The sequence below is a fragment of the Camelus bactrianus genome, chromosome 2, assembly GCF_048773025.1.
Source record: "Camelus bactrianus isolate YW-2024 breed Bactrian camel chromosome 2, ASM4877302v1, whole genome shotgun sequence".
Classification (NCBI taxonomy): domain Eukaryota; kingdom Metazoa; phylum Chordata; class Mammalia; order Artiodactyla; family Camelidae; genus Camelus; species Camelus bactrianus.
In genome coordinates this window covers 107,964,608-107,981,797 of record NC_133540.1, presented here as the reverse complement: position 1 = coordinate 107,981,797, position 17,190 = coordinate 107,964,608, and the positions used below count along the sequence as shown (strand labels likewise).

The window sequence follows — 17,190 nt, the reverse complement described above, 5'->3', positions numbered from 1 at the left end:
ACTTAGTTACCAAAGAAAGAAAACAAACTTACAGTTAACAAAGGGGAAAGGGGAGGATAAATTAGGAATTTGAGATTAATAGATACTACTACATATAAAATAAACAACAAGGACCTACTGCATAACACAGGGAATTATTTTCAATATCCTGTAATAACCTATAATGGGAAAGAATATATATATATATATATATATATGTATATGTGTGTATAACTGAATCACTTTGCTCTACACCTAAAACACTGTAAATCAACTGTACTTCCATAAGTTAAAAAAAAAAAAGAGAGAGAGAAAAAAAGACCCTGGGCAAGTTCTTTAACACTTCTAAGCTTTAGTTTCTGGTAAACAAGGATAATACTATCTTTATCTGAGTACTAGTGAGAATTAAAATACTTAACGCATGTGAAATGTAGTAACAATACAAGAAAGAAGAAACATTAGCTACTATTATTACTGTGTCATACAAATTATGATCTCATCTAAAACAATTACTGGAATTAACAACAGAACAAATCATTTTATACATTTTGTTCCCTGTGATGATCAGGCTTGCTTTGGTATATACCACTAGAAGTAGTTCTATTTGAATTAGAATGGAAAAACTTTAATTTTGGAAGCTTGTGAATTAGATTAGATCCTAATTAAAATATGCTGGCTATCTTAACCTTTTCTAAATATGAAAAGAATCAGTCTAAAAACTCTTTAAAAATTGTATATTCTATGGCTATTATCAAAAAGACAATAAATAACAAGTGTTGGTGAGGATGTGGAGAAAAGGGAACCCCTGTGCACTATTGGTGGGAATGTAAATTGGTTGTAGCCACTATGGAAAACAGTATGGAGGTTCCTCAAAAAATTAAAAATAGAACTACGATTTGATCCAGCAATTCCACCCCTGAGTATTAACCTAAAGAAAACAAAACCACTAAATCAAAAAGATACAAGCAAACTCATGTTTTGTGCAGCATTTACAACAGCCAAGACTTGGAAATAACCTAAGTGTCCACTGAAGAATGGATAAAGAAAAAGAACACACACACAGGAGTACTGTTTAGCCATAAAAAAGAATGAACTCTTGCCATTTGTGACAACATGGATGGACCTTGAGGAAATTATGCTAAATGAAGTAAGTCAGACAGAAAAAGATAAATACCATATGCTTCTATTTATATGTGGAATCTAAAGACAAAAAACTCATGATTATAGAGAACAGACTGGTGGTTGCCTGGGGCAGGGGAAGAAGGGTGGGTGAAATGGGTGAAGGGAGTTAAAAGGTACAAATTTCCAGTTATAAAATGAATAAGTTATGGGAATGTAATGGACAGCATGGTGACTATAGTTAATAATACTGTTAAAAATTATACATTCTAAAGAAATAGAAAAAAAAAGGCTACGAGACCTTGGGTCACAAATCGGACCTAATGAACCTCCTAATGTGCATATATTTTGTTTAGGTTTTATTAATTTATTAATTCTCCCCTGATAAGTAATATGTGTACATAGTACAAAATTCAAAAGTACACTGTATGCAAGGTAAATATGTCACTCTCTCCTGTCCTTCAGCCACCACAGTACTCAGATTTTTTGTGTATCTCTCCAGAAATGTCCTTACATTTTTATATGCATATATATCTTTTCACATTACTCCTCCACCTCTAAGTAGCAATGTAGAGAATATAAAACAAGAAGAGATTAAGTAAAAAGGTTCTTGGATTGAATAAGAACTACCTAATTACTTAAGATATCAAATAAGGAGTAAAAGTAACTTTCCTGGGTTTAATCTTTAGCAATGACATAGCACATCCCAAAACCTACAGCTATAATTGAAATGATCAATGAATTATCAGTTCATCGTACATTATGTAACTCAAATACCAGCCCTGGATTTTGGCTATAGCTCTACTGAAAGTGCTGCCCTTTTCTTAGGGTCTGACTTTCTGGCTATTTGTAGCTCAACATACCTAACAAATAACATGCTTTCCATGTGGAAAGCCTCTAAATCTTCATAGATCCATTTTCTCACAAATCTACTTCCATACAGGGCCATATCAGCAGCTCTAGGCTTCTTCCTCATGCCACCATCAACCTCATGCTTTTCCAGTGTGGGTCAACCAGATAAGATGCTCACTGGGTTCTGTTTTCTCTTCCCTGTGACTCTGCAGGTCTGGGTTTCACCCCGTACCTTTGTAGTGGATTTGTGGACTATATAGTAAGGGCCACCAAACTACAACCTGCAGGCTAGAGGCCTATTTTTATAAAGTTTTACTGAAACATAGCCACACCCACTTATTTACTTATCATCTATTGCTGCTTTCACTACAACAGCTGAGTTTAGTAGCTGTCATAGAGACTCTAAGTTTAAAATATTTACTGTCTAGCCCTAAAACCACTCAACACTACTGATAAGGATACCAGTTAAAGATACCGAGGACATACTCAAGAAATAAGAGAAAAAACAAGTATTTCTATGTAGCTATATAAAAATGTTCATTTAGAAATGTGAGATGCTCATTAATTATGTCTAGTTACAATGTAACAATCATTCACTTATTTATTCAAAATATTTACTAAATGCCTACTATGTGCCAAATATAGTTCCAGGAACTGAGGATAAGGTGTAAAAAAGACCAATTCTCTACTCTTATGGATCATATATAGTCTTGTGGGGGAAATCAGGCAATTAACAAATATAAAAATGTCAAGAGAGCCATGCAGAGAACCAAAACAGGATGGCATACAGTGGCAGTCCAGTAGCCGCTTTAAATTAGGCTGACAGAGGCTGTTAACACTTAAGGGACTATCTACATGATAGTAACAGTAAAGATCTGGAGGTTGAGCGTGCCGGGCATTCCAGGCAGAGTAAACAACTAGGAAAGGCCCCTAGATGAAAGGTGGCTATGAACTGATGTTGAGGAACCACAAAGCCACTGTGGCTGGGGCACAGAAGCCGCATTACTTAGCCGCTGTATTCAGTCAACCTCAGAACCAAATGCTCTCTATATATGCTCAAACCAGTACAGTTTGCTGTTACTGTCATTAGTCTGACTGCCTCCAAGTCTAAGACATATAGCAGACACCTATTGTTTCATCAATGTGTAACAGGAACACTTTCTATCTTATCAGAAATACATTTAAATAGAGAGATATTTTAATGATATAGTAAAATTTATATTAATTTTTATTTTAATTTATGTTACATTATAATACAAAAAACATTACAGAATACTTAGAAATTAATGTGGATTAATTCTCTGCCATAATACAATTATCATTATTATGTTTTCTAGTCTTAAAATGTGCACATTTTCAAATAATTACAATTATAATAACAAATGTTTATTGGGAACTTGTATGTGGTAGGTACTACACTAATAACTTTAACTTATTTAATCCTTACATCCACTGGCAGGAGGCAGGTGCTATTATTCCTTACTTTATGGATAAAGAAACTTGAGTTTGGGGGAGGTTAGCTAACATATCCAATACTAACCCTGAAGTCTAAATTTTTAATCACAATTTTTCTCTATAATGTATAATTTTGTATCATAATTTTAGTTAACATATCATTAGCATAAAACACTGTGTCACCAACCACAATTCTGAGTGGTTACAAAATACTCCAGTGAGTTGATATAACTGAACTGAAGCAAATTCAGAGTAAAGTGAAAATAACCATAGATACAGTTACCTAACAGTCTTTAAGATTAACACAGCCAATGTCTTCCTTCAGCACTAAGAAAGATATCTTTTCCCTTTGGGACTATGGTAAAAAAAAAAAAAAACAGTAATGTACAATTTGTCCTGCTATTCAAGTTTCTAGAAAGTTAATTAATCCACATACAACTGGTAAATATACAAATTATGTCAGTTTAATGTAGTAACAGTATTGGTACATAAGTGATTTTTCCTGGGTAAGAGAAGTCAGAGTAGGAGGCCAAATTATAACTTTGAGCAGGAAACAGTAAAGGCCTTACTCAAGCCATGCACCTCAGTTTTCTCTTGACTTATTTGGAGAATACAGTGGGAATTACTGATGCTGATTTTGGCTACTTTAAAAGGAAACCATTCGTGAAAACAAACAATTAAAAGAAAACGAAGAATAATATGTGAAGGACACAGGCATGGCAGAATCTATAAACTTCAAATATGCTCTGTATTACAGTGGGGTGGGGGGAACCACATGTGGACTACCTATATCCAATAGTTGCTGTCCAGGTAATCTTTCATGTTAAACACTGACCCCAGCATCCCAGGGAAGAATTAAAAATAGATTCGGATTTCCCCACCTCATCAGGATGGTTATGGAAAGTTTTTTAGATGAGTTAGCATTAATATCACACAGACAACATAGTATGAGTAGAATAAATGTTTTTCTTCATTGGAGAAAAAGGCAGAAAACAGAGGTTAAAAGAACATAAGAGTCTTGGCATGGAGATTCCATGTTAGGCAAAATTGTAGAACCTAAAATAATCTCTTAGGATATCCAGGAAGCCTAATATAGAACCTTGGCTGTCAAAGACTCATGGAGAAAACATAGATCAAAGAGAAGATTCTAATGACAAAAAACAGGTAAATGAACTTCTACAAGGCATATTACCTTGGAGAAATTCTTTCAAAAAAATTGCAAAAAAACAGAAAGTCTCTCTTTGGACTTACCAAAATGTACCTGCTATGGGTGTTTGTGCCCCTTCCCCCATATTTGTATTTTAGAGCCCTAACCCCCAATGTGATGTAATATGGAGGTGGGGTCTTTGGGAGGTGATTATGTTTAGATGACGTCATGAGAGTAAAGCCACCATGATGAAATTAGTGCCCTTGTAAGAGGGAGAGACCAGAGCTCTTGTTCTCTCTGTGCCTTGTCAGGATACAGCAAGAAGGTGGATGTCTGCAAACCATGAAAAGAGTCAAATCACCAGACACCAAATCTGGCAGCACCTTGATCTTGGACTTCCCAGTGCCTCCAGAACTGTGAGAAATCAGTATTTGCTGTTGAAGCCACCCAGTCTGTGGTGTTTTGCTGTAGCAGCCTGAGCTAACTAAGACAGTACCTAGACAAGAACTTATTTGCTATTTTTCTATGTCTGATGCTCAAGAACCACATGTATATTGGAGGTGCTTTCTTTCTCATGGATCTACCTGTGGACTGGTAAATAGTGTGGTACAGAACAGTGGTTAAAAGGAGAAGCTCTAGAGTCAGAGGTACCTGGGTTCAAATTCTGTCTCTGTTACTTTCTCAGGCAGAGTTTCAAACTATAACAAAACCAACAACAAAAAAGTACTTTTAAAATCAACGGTAAACAGTTGGTCAATGTCCTCTCTGACCACACCACACACAAGCTCACGGTCATAAGGTTGGCCTGAAATAACCTTAGACTGCCAAAACCTATCTCTACCTAATTTTTAATGCTGCACAGAATTTCACTTAATTGCATCATCTTTAATTTTGTATATGAAAAACAAGTTGTAGTGAATCTTCTTATAAGTATATTCTTACACATTTGATTAATCTCTTTAGGGTAAGAAAAGTTGCTAGAATGAAGGTATGTACACTCTAAGTTTTGCTATACAATGCCAAATTATGAGGAGAGGAATTTTAAAGAAATGACAAAATACGAAGATAGCATATTCAAATCAAGTTTTCCTGTGTGGAAAGTCCAGTGTTTCAACTGGGAGACAGCTAGAACCTAATATATCTGATCACATTTAGTCTTAATGACTAAGTAGCATCTCTACATATTTTCTTACAACATTAACAAAAGTAACTTGGAAAGACCACAATAATCTATGCACATTTAAGGCATAGGCTGAGAATTCTGAAAATACTTTTTGAACATCTAACACTAATAGGTTGGGCTACTTTGCCCAAATGATATGCATACACTGTCCCCAATCATATAAAAATACCTTCTGAATTTGAGTTTAATACATTGAACCAAAAATCATCACGTAATTTGTGACCACTGATTAGACAACAACAGAACTTTTATATACTATACCCCTATGGTACAGTCTATTTTGATTATACATAAAGATACAGATATAGATACATTACTGTCCACAAACCCAACGTAACCCTGGGCCAAGTGAGCAATAATAGACATGCATGGGATGGGTGAGTAGGGGGCAATGGAAGAAAGACTGACATTTTGGTCTGTATTTCTACATTATCTCAAGTGTCCATAATTTAGATATTCACATACTACATGTGCTATTAAAAGAAAAGACAATATTCCAATACCATGACACTGGTAAAAATGAGGCTGACTTTGATTTGCTGTTAGGAATTGAATATTTAATTTATGAAATTCTAACCCCCAGTTTTATGGTATTAGGAAGTGCCTTTCAGGGGTGATTAGGTCATGAGGGTAGAGCCCTCACGAGTGAGATTAAAGTCTTATAAAAGAGATCCCAGAATGCTCTCTTGCCCTCTCTCCACCATGTAAGGATACAAGATCCACAACCTGGAAGAAGGCTCTCACCAGAATCCAGCCATGCTGGCACCCTGATGTTGGGCTTCCAAACTCCAGAACTGTGAGAAAAAAAATTTCTGTTGTTTATAAGCCATCCAGTCTACAGTATTCTGTTTTAGAAAACTGAAGTAAGAAAGTTGCTAATATGAAAAGATACGTGAAGTGAAAAAAAAAAACAAGTTTCAGAAATATATATAAAAGATGATCCAGTTCTGTGTAAAACAAATTTCTAGAAAGATAAATGTGGTGGACTGTATTTTCTAAAAATGGCCACAGCAGTATTTCTAACCATACATGCTCTTCCAGAATCTTGCCAACCCCCATCAAGAGGTGGAGTCTCTTAACTCAAATAGTTTAAAATTAATTTAAATTAAAATTAATTAATGAAAATTAACTCAAAATAGATTAAAGACTTGAATATATGACCTGAAACCATAAAATTCCTAAAAAAATTACACAGGTGGTAAGTAAGCTTCCTGGCATTAATCATGGTGATGAGTTTTTCAATCTGACTCCAAAAGCATAGGTAACAGAAGCAAAAATAAGTAAGTGAGTAAAATGATTATAAATCAATAAAAAATTATAAATAAATAAATAAATAAGTGAGACTACATCAAACTAAAAAGCTTCTGCATAGCAAAGAAAAGGTAACTTAACTGAATGGGAGAAGATACTTGCGACTCACGTATCAGATAAGGGGTTAATATCCAAAATATATAAAGGGTTCATACAATTCAATAACCAGAAAAACCCCAAACAATCTGATTAAGAAATGAGCAGAAGATCTCAAGAGACACTCTTCCAAAAGAGCCATACAGATGGCCTACAGGTACATGAAGAGATGCTCAACATCACTAATCATTAGGGAAATGCAAATCAAAACCACAATGAGGTATCACCTCACATCTGTTAGAATGACTACTGTCAAAAAGACAAGAAATAACAAGTATTGGCGAGGATGTGAAGAAAAGGGAAACTTTGTGCAGTTGGTAGAAATGTACATTGGTGCAGTCACTATGACAGACAATATAGAGATTCCTTAAAAAAATTAAAAATAGAGCTGCTATATGATCCAGCAATTCCACTTCTGGGTATTTACCTGAAAACAGAAACACTAATTTGAAAAGATACATGCATTTCCATGTTCACTGCAGCATTATTTTCAATAGCCAAGATATGGAAACAACCTAAACGTCCGTTGAGGAATGAACAGATGAAGATGTGGTATGTACACATACAATGGAATTATTATTCGGCCTTAAGAAAGAACAAAATCTTGCCTTATGCTACAACATGGATGGACCTTCAGGGAATTATGCTAAGTGAAATAAGTCAAACAGAGAAAAGAAAAATACTGTATGATCTCATTTATATGTGGAATTTAAAACAACAACAAAAGATCAAGCTCGAAGATACAGAGAAGAAACTGGTGGTTGCCAGAGGTGGTGGACTGCTGGTGAATGAAATGGGTGAAGGGGATCAAAATGTACAAACTTTCAGTTATAAAATAAGTCGTGGGGATATAATGTACAGTACACATTATATATACAGTATACAGTATGGTGATGATAGTTAACAATACTATATTGCATATTTGAAAGTTGCTGAAAGAGTAAATCTTAGAAGTTCTTATCACAAGAAAAAAAACTGTGTATAGTGACGAGTGTTACTTAGACTTACTGTGGTGATCATTTCCCAATATATACACGTTGTACACCTGAAACTAATGTTATTTGTCAATTATGCCTCAATTTTAAAAAAGAAGTGGAATCTATGCCCCCTCCTCTTGAAGCTGAGCAGGCTTCAGCCAAAAGTATAGCTTAGATGTGTGTATGTGATTTCTTAAGCGAGGTCACCAAAAGTATCCAGCTGCTGCCTGGTTCTCTCCCTCCCTCTTCCTCTCTTAGGATGGATGCTTTCCCCCTGGAACCAAGCCACTGCACTGAGAGGGAGCCAAGCAGCCGTATGAAGAGCCATATGTAGAATTCTGCTGACAGTACTAGGTACGGTTTCAGCCACTAGATAGCATCAAACAGTGAGTGAGCAAGCCTCCAGATGCTTCCTGCTTCCAGCCTCTGAATCTTGCAGCTAAGAATCCAGACATTACACAGCAGACAAGCCATCTCCACTGTGCTTTATATGAACTCCAGTCACATAATTTGTCAACTTAATTAAAAGGCTATTATGCCATTAAGTTTTGGGGTAATCTGTTATACACTCATAATAACTGGAATATAAAAGAAACTGAGTAACTTATAATCAGTAAAATGGCAATGAGAGGCGGAGGAACATAGGAGATTTTTACTTTTCCCTTTCCACACTTAGTACTGCTTGAATTTTGTGCCATGAGGACATTCAATAGTTATTTTATCTTTAAAATAAAATATAACCTCATTTCTGTGAAAATAAAGGAAAACCAGGAGGCCAGAAGGGGGAGCTGTCACACAGTACCACTTAATGTCAATTATGAGAATGGTCAATCATAGACTTAATCATCAAAAGGAGAGAATCATCAATTTACAGGTTCCAACAGGAAAAGAGGTACATTGCATTTCCTGTAAGAAATCAACTACCCCAGCAACTCAGCCAATGAAAAACGATCATCACCCTGAACTCTCATTTTTCTCCAGTGGGCTTTTGTTCAAAACAATCCCTTCCAACTTGCCTCTTTTTTCTTTATAAAATGGCATCCCTCTCTTCTTTAACTGTTGGACTTGTTTGCATGGTTTTTTGCTGTGGCTTGTTGTCCTAAACTGCAATTCTCTGCTATTCCCAAATAAACCCATTCTTGCTAGTAAAATAACTGACTTTTCTTTTTTTTTTTATTACGGTATAGTCAGTTACAATGTGTCAATATCTGGTGTACAGCACAATGTCCCAGTCATGTATATATATATACATATATTCATTTTCATAAAAGATTATTACAAGATATTGAATATAGTTCCCTGTGCTATGCAGAGGAAATTTGTTTTTTTAAACATATTTTTATATATGGTGGCTAACATTTGCAAATTTCAAACTCCCAAATGTATCCCTTCCCACCCCATTTCACCTGGTAACCGTAAGACTGTTTACTATGTCTGCAAGTCTGTTTCTATTTTGTAGATGAGTTCATTAGTGCTCTCTTTTTTTCTTTTTTCAGATTCCACATATGAGTGATATCATATAGTATTTTTCTTTCTCTTTCTGGCTTACTTCACTCAGAATGATTAATCTCTAGGTCCATCCATGTTGCTGCAAATGGCATTATTTCATTCTTTTTTTTTTTACAGCTGAGTAGTATTCCATCGTATAAATATACCACAATTTCTTTATCCAGTCATCTGTTGGTGGACATTTAGATTGCTTCCATGCCTTGGCTATTGTAAATAGTGCTGCTATGAACATTGGGGTGCATGTATCTTTTTGAATTAAGGTTCCCTCTGGATATATGCCCAGGAGTAGGATTGCTGGATCATATGTTAAATATATTTTTAATTTTTTGAGGAATCTCCATACTGTTTACCATAATGGCTGCACCTGACTGTTTTATTTTCAAGGCCAACATTTCCTAATTTGTAAAATCAACTGTACCGTTAATCACAGAAGGACTATCTAGTCTTCCAGTGCCTAGGTGATACTGATAAAAAGTATTAAGACTTGAAAGAAGAAAGCCCACTAAAATTTCCTTTATTGACTAAAATAAAAACCAAAAGTTAATCACATGAATTAAAAAGGCTTTGTAGCAACATGGAAAACGCTAAATATTATTAAATTAGGGAAATACATATATATATGTATCTCATAGTCCATACATGTTTATTTGTTAGAAAGATCTGTGAAGGTGCACACCAAATTCATCTAGGGAAGTAGGAATAAGTCAAATATAGAGAATTGAGTGAGGAATTTACTTCACATGTATTTTTTTTGAAAGAACATTTATTATTTATATCAATAATTAAACATTTTACAACAGTATAAATTAATAGGAAAAGATACTAGCAGTAGATATATTTTCTGGGTAGGGAAGTTTCTCAAGAAACTTCAGGCATACATCTTCCAGGAAAAGGCCAATAACAGGTCTTACTTAGAGTGACTTATTTAAGATCAGTAGACATTAGTCACAATTTACAAGGCCTTAAGACTTCTAAGAGGAATATGACCAATGATCTCCCAGATCACAGGCTTATAGTACTTTAATACGAAAACAAATTTAAGTAAAGATGTAGAAGTTTCACTTACACTGTTTAGATTAGAGCTGAAATACAGAGCTCAACAAACAATAAAGGATTATCTGCATCCCAAATCTTAGGTTACAACAGAGAACAGGAAAAACACAAAGCATAATTTAAGTTCACATTTCTAAATCCACCTGTTCTCTCCTTCTGGAACTCCTATCATTAACAGAAGAAACTGTATATCAAGAGGTAGTCAAGGAGAGCAGGAGGCGAAAAAAGTCACAAGGGAGCAGAAGAGGCTAAAAATAGAATAATTCTGCAAATGGCTTCAATGGGAATTGAAAAAAATCCCCCTTCAGACTGTCTTTACGGATGTTAGGAAGTATGAATGATTTAGAAAAAACCGAAACAACTAGGTACACTAGTTATAACGAAATACCTCCCCCTGTTTAAAAAAAAAAAAAAAAAGAACACTATCCTCAGAGGAGGCACACAAAAAAAAGCTAAACAACTTAAAAGAATGATTTATAATTAGATTATGAATTTTGTGTTGGCATCTTTCTACATATGTTGTAGTATTCTACTATTATATCAGTAAAAATCCATATTTATCAATGGGTATATTCCCATATTTAGTCAAGTAATGAAACAGAGAATTCAATGTAACATGATAGGATACCTGATTTTAATTGAAAAGGACTCATTGTATATTCTTATTCACCTCTTTAAAAAGTCTCATTAGCCAGTATTTAATAAGTAAAGCATTAAAGTTCTAATTAGAATATTAGACTAGGATACATGAATGTCTGAAATGTCAGATAGCGCCTCCATTTTTTAATGTTTCTGAACATTTCAGAGACAAACAGAACTCAGCAAATACAAAATCTGGCAAACAAAACCTGGCAAACATGCACCTGGCAAAATACAACTGCATTAAGAACAGTCTAGTATTTGTGTAACCCAAGGATGCAATTAAATCATAGGAAGGAGATATGCCAAGAAAGCAAGTAAAGCTTTGTCATGAGCACCCCAAGATGGGCATTCTTTGTACTGCAGTCTTATAACCTTAAACTGAAACACTGTTTATCATGTATCATTAAAACACTCCTATAATAATACAACCAGAGATATATTCATTTGTTTTAAAAGCCCTTATTGCAGATATACAATAAAGTGAATGAAGGAAAGAAGTTCAGTTATGCACACATCAAGTATAAGCTGTCTACTATTTGTCCAAATGGAGATGTTGTATCAACAGCTGGATATACAAAAGTCTGGAATTCAGGAGCAGCAGCTTGGGCCAGTTTTGCAGCATGGGTTCATTCTGGCATTAACACTCCCGTTCATCTTATTCATTTTCTAGGTTGTCCAATGTAAGTCACATAATACTCTGTTAATACGTCCTTTTCTGCTTAAATCAGCTAGAACTTCTATTATTTACAATGAAGAAACCTTAACTGATATCATTACTAAATCAGGAAAAGAAATTAGTTTTAAATTTTCAAGGAACAGAAGTTTATTAAAGTGGAAAGGAACTTACGGTAAAAATCTTAACTATTCCTAAGCTCAAACAGGCAAAGCTGTTTGAGAGAGAACAGAACTGCAACCTAGCATACAACTAATCAACAAACCATAAATAATCTGCATTAAAATCTTCAAGTTTCCCCAGGTTTTTACTTGCTATTAGCATTTTAAATTCTCAGGAATTGACAATACTCTAAACTACAAGAAAACCCAATTTTACTACATGAGGTCAAAAATAACAAAAATTTCAAATCAGAACTTGAAGTTAATGAGATGTTACACTATTACAAAGATGAATTAAATGTCCATTTAAAAAAAAAAAGAGACTAAATCTCTGCTCTGTCATCATACTATAACACAGTATTATTAATGTATCTATGAATTTCCTGAGCATGCAGACATCTAAATTCTGTTAGTTATAACTAACACAGAGAAGTTATAGTCAGATAAACTGCTTTTAAGATACAGGCTGTGGAGTTAGAATCCCACAGAGCAATAAGATAACAGGTACTGAGAAAAAAAGGTCCTCTGAAGTACCTTTGAAGAGTCGAAAATAATGAATGCACGAGAGGTAGAAAAGCCTAGTATATCATAAAAGAATACTGATGACATTTAAGTGAAAAAATTGAGTTTTTGTTAGACTACTTTTTACTGATTATAAAATTTATTATCACAGAAAATGCAGGAAACTATAAAAGAGAAGTCTCAATATTCTACAATCCAGAGATAACCACTTTTAACATTCTGGTGTATTTTCTTCTAGTCTTTTTTCCTGTGTACAAATATATATAAGGTATATGTGTGTGTACACACAAAATTATACTCAATGCCATTTGTATATCCTATTTTCTTTCATTTCATATGACATGAATTTCTCTTGTGTTATTAAATATTTTTCAAAGAATTATTTTAAACATCTGTATACGATTTTATCGCATGAATGTGTCATGATATAACCACTGCCTTACTAGGTGACATTTGGGTTGCTTATAACTTTTTATTATTATAAATAATGCTAAAGTAAATAGCAGTATTCATAAATCTTTGAATTTCTGAATTTAGAGACTATATCAAAAGCTACTTTAGAAAAAAATGTTTAAAAAGCACTTAAATAGCAAAAAGTAGATATGATCCAAAAATGCTGCTTGATTCTGAATTTAAATAAGAAATGCAGATGAAATAAAAATTCAAAAGCACAATTCAATTTAAACAAATGTCTATCAAACCTAACCAGCAAGTTTCCTTAGTGAATTAAATGAGTTTCTCCTCAATACTATTATCAGCATGTTATACACAGCAGATCACCCAACAGTAATTTACATTGTGTGAAAATGTCCAGCACACACTAAAGAATATGGACTTTTAAAGGATTTGTAAAAATCTAAAATATATTTTCACATAATTACAAAATATTTCAAACTAAGATTGCTATAAATAATGTTTTATCAAGCATGAATTAATGTGCCCACTAAAAAAGGAGAAAAAAAGCTAAACATGGCTTTCCTGACAATCTATCAAAGAGAACAGAAATATACAGGGAATCATAAAAAGTAGGGCTTAGTTTTAGCCATCTCTAAAAAAAGCAGCAGAGCTAACAAAATAAAGCATGATACTGTTAGAAACAAAAAATACTGTAGTGAGAAATAAAAAGGTAGTAATCCTTATTAAAAACTAGTATCCTGGATCACTTATATGTGGAATCAAAAAAATACAACAAACTAGTGAATATGACAAAAAAAAAAAAACAACAAGCAGATTCACAGATACAGAGAACAAATTAGTGGTTATGGGAGGGGCAGGGCAATATACGGGTGGGAGAGTTGGAGGCACAAACTACTGAGTGTAAGATAGGTTCAAGGATGTATTTTAGAATATGAGGAATATGGCCAACATTTGTAATAACTGTAAATGGAAAGTAACCTTTAAATTGTATAAAAAATTTTTTAATTAAAAAAAAAAAGTACAATGTTGATGCCCACTCACAACAACACACACAAAAACCACTAAGGAAATTTACCACAAGTAAGTTACATGTCTAATTTTTGTTTCAAATATCACATTTAATTTGAAAAAGAAATCTGCCTTATGTTTGACTGAATTAAGACATAAAAACTATCAGCTCTTAAACTTCATAAACAAACAGGAGAAAATATTTTCTAAACTATCCTTTACTCAAACTAATCTATTTTTACATCAAGTTATCAGAGATATGGCATTCCCATTATATTTCTATACTCACAAGAGTCATAGTTAATCTATAAGTTCTTAGTTTATTGCTATCCTCTCTAAAGCATTCTTAAGGATCATAAGTCCTAGTATATGCTGACTCTCAAAGGAATACCACTCACCGTCAATGCACTTCTAATGACTATGTATCAACACTGAATAAGCAGAAAACCTGCTTATTAACTACCAACAATTCAAATAATTGAGCAGCTCTTTGTACCTGCCTTTATTAACTGGCCTATAATAATATACCCCTGTACAAGAGTACTTTAAAACAACAAAATGTGTTACAATGTACAACATGACAATATACAGCTGACCCTTGAACGATGAATGAGGGAGTTAGGGACACCAACCCTCCATACAGTGGAAACTCTGCATGTAACTATAAAGTAACTATACCTAACTATAAAGTCAGCACTCTGTGTACATAGTCCCTTCGAATCAACAGAATTCTACACCCTCAGGTTAAACCAATCACAGATTGTTCAGTACTGTAGAATTTACTATTGAAAAAAATCCACATATAAATGGACCCTCAGAGTTCAAACCCATGTTGTTTAAGGGTCAATTGTACTTTATTTATTGTGAATAATGGTCAAATTTCTCCTTTTGAACATAAAAAGTATAAAGTATAGTACATAAACAGCCCTGTATTTAAGCTTATAGACTAGTAAAGTCTTTAAAAACCTACAATTCAAATTTCACTACACTCAATTCAATAAAGCTATCCAAAACCTGTTGTTCAGAAATCTGCCTCTGTCAAATAGTTGAATTGGATTTGAAAATGATCTTTACAGAGACTTCTGTTATGCCATTTGTTGGAGTAAGATTTGAACTATATCATAACAGGAACTATGACTTCATAGCAGATTATCAGGTAAACAAGCTCCATATAGCCCAAGACTATATGCATTAATACAGAACAGAAGAGTCTGTACACAAATGTGTGCTATCCACCTATAATGGTGAATTTCATCAACAAAAATTTATCATAAATAAAGACAGCAATTTGTTTTTATCTCTAATGAAAAAGCTGGTATCAAGTATCTTAACCATTATGACTTATACCACTGCGGAATTTCAATTATGAAGTAACTTTTAGTGCCCATCAAATGTAAATCTTCCAATAACCAACATTCTCCCCAAAATAGGATAGAGGGGTACAGTTCAGTTCTGAATAGGACTGTCCTGTTCATCTCACCAGATTGATCAGCCTTCTCATCGCATGTTCATGAGAGCAAACACATTCACAGGGGTCGAATCCACCTTCTGCCATGATTACCCAGCTTGATTTAACTTGACTGTTTAAATCTAGGAGGAAGGAAAAAATATTTTAAGACTATTATTCAGAGTTACTCTTTCTCTTAAGCTATAAATAATTCATGTATGTATAGATTTGCAATTGTTCTTTTAAACTAAGTATAGTTCAATTTATTAATAATGTATCTATGAGTTTATTACTAATCTTACATGAATTATGAACTATACAAATGACTGGATACCACTTCTGTCATCAGACTGATTTCCTGTAAGTGTAAATGTCTTCAGACACTCTACACTGGACTCACCTGTGAAGCTGGTGATACTTGAGCACTATTCTGCTTGCTTACTTAATTCTTTAACTTAGTTAGCCTCACCACTGCTATGGACTGAATGTTTGTGTCCCTCATAAAATTCATATGATGAAGCCTTAATCACCAAGGGGATGGTATTTGGAGGTAGAGCCTTTGGGAAGTAATTAGGTCATAAGAGTGGAGCCCTTATGAATGGGATTAGTGCCCTTAAAGAAGAGACATGCTATCTCTCTCTCCACCACGTGAAGATACAACAAGAAGGCAGCCATCTACAAACTAAGAAGAGGTCTCTCACCAGACACTGAATCTGCCCGCAACTTGATCAAGGAACTCCCAGAATCCAGAGCTGTGAAAATAAACATTTCTTGTTTAATTTACACAGTCTGTGCCATTTTACCACAGCAGCCTAAGCTGACTATGGTACCTCTGCAGCCTTTATCCTACCAAGAAGGCCAGCTGAAAGAAAAAAAAATCAGTTATCTAAAATGCTACCAATGCTGGGGGTGGGGGTCCATGAATTAACATGACAAGGATAGCTGGGAAGATTCTCAATAAGAATAATGAGTAACAAGATGGAGTACTAGTGATACTTAAGATGGAACTGACAGATCAATGGAACTCATAAATTAATTTAAGGGAACTTCACTCATTCAAAAAGTATTAGCACCTGTGCTGGGCATCAGCCACACAAAAGTGAGCAAAAACTTTATATAGTCCTTACTTACCCTAAAGGGTGGTAAGATTCTAATGGTGGAGATAAACATTAATCTAAGTATTTTAAAAATTATAAATACAAACCTGTAACTGCTATAAAGACAAATGAACCAAAAAACTAGAAAAGATAACACAGAGAATGAGAGAAAATACTTGCAAATCATATTTCTTATAATGGTTTACTCTCCAGACTATATAAAGAACCCCTCTAACTCAATAACAAAAACAATCCAATTTAAAAGGGACTTAAACAGACATTTCTCCAAAGATATGCAAACAGCCAATAAGCACAAGAAAAAACGTTCAATGTCATTAGTGAAATACAAAAAAACCCCCAAAAAACCCACAATGAAATGCCACCTCACACCTATTAGGATGACTATAATTTGAAAAATGGAAATAAGTGACATGAAGAAATTAGGAACCTCCTAAATGGCCTCTCTGGAAAACCATTTGGTGGGTCCTCAAAAAGTTAAATATACAATTATCAATTACATTTGGAATTTGACTCAGCAATTC

At 34.1% G+C, this 17,190-nt stretch overlaps 1 protein-coding gene across 1 annotated transcript in view; it reads right to left on the bottom strand.

Moving 5' to 3' along the window:
* SMIM14 (small integral membrane protein 14) overlaps positions 1-17,190 on the bottom strand; it is a 54,814-nt gene that overhangs the window by 15,325 nt on the left and 22,299 nt on the right. The window contains exon 2 of the mRNA XM_010962655.3: positions 15,585-15,694. Coding sequence (XP_010960957.1) covers positions 15,585-15,659 — 75 coding nt within the window. The 5' untranslated portion in view covers positions 15,660-15,694. The remainder of the gene's footprint in view (positions 1-15,584; positions 15,695-17,190) is intronic.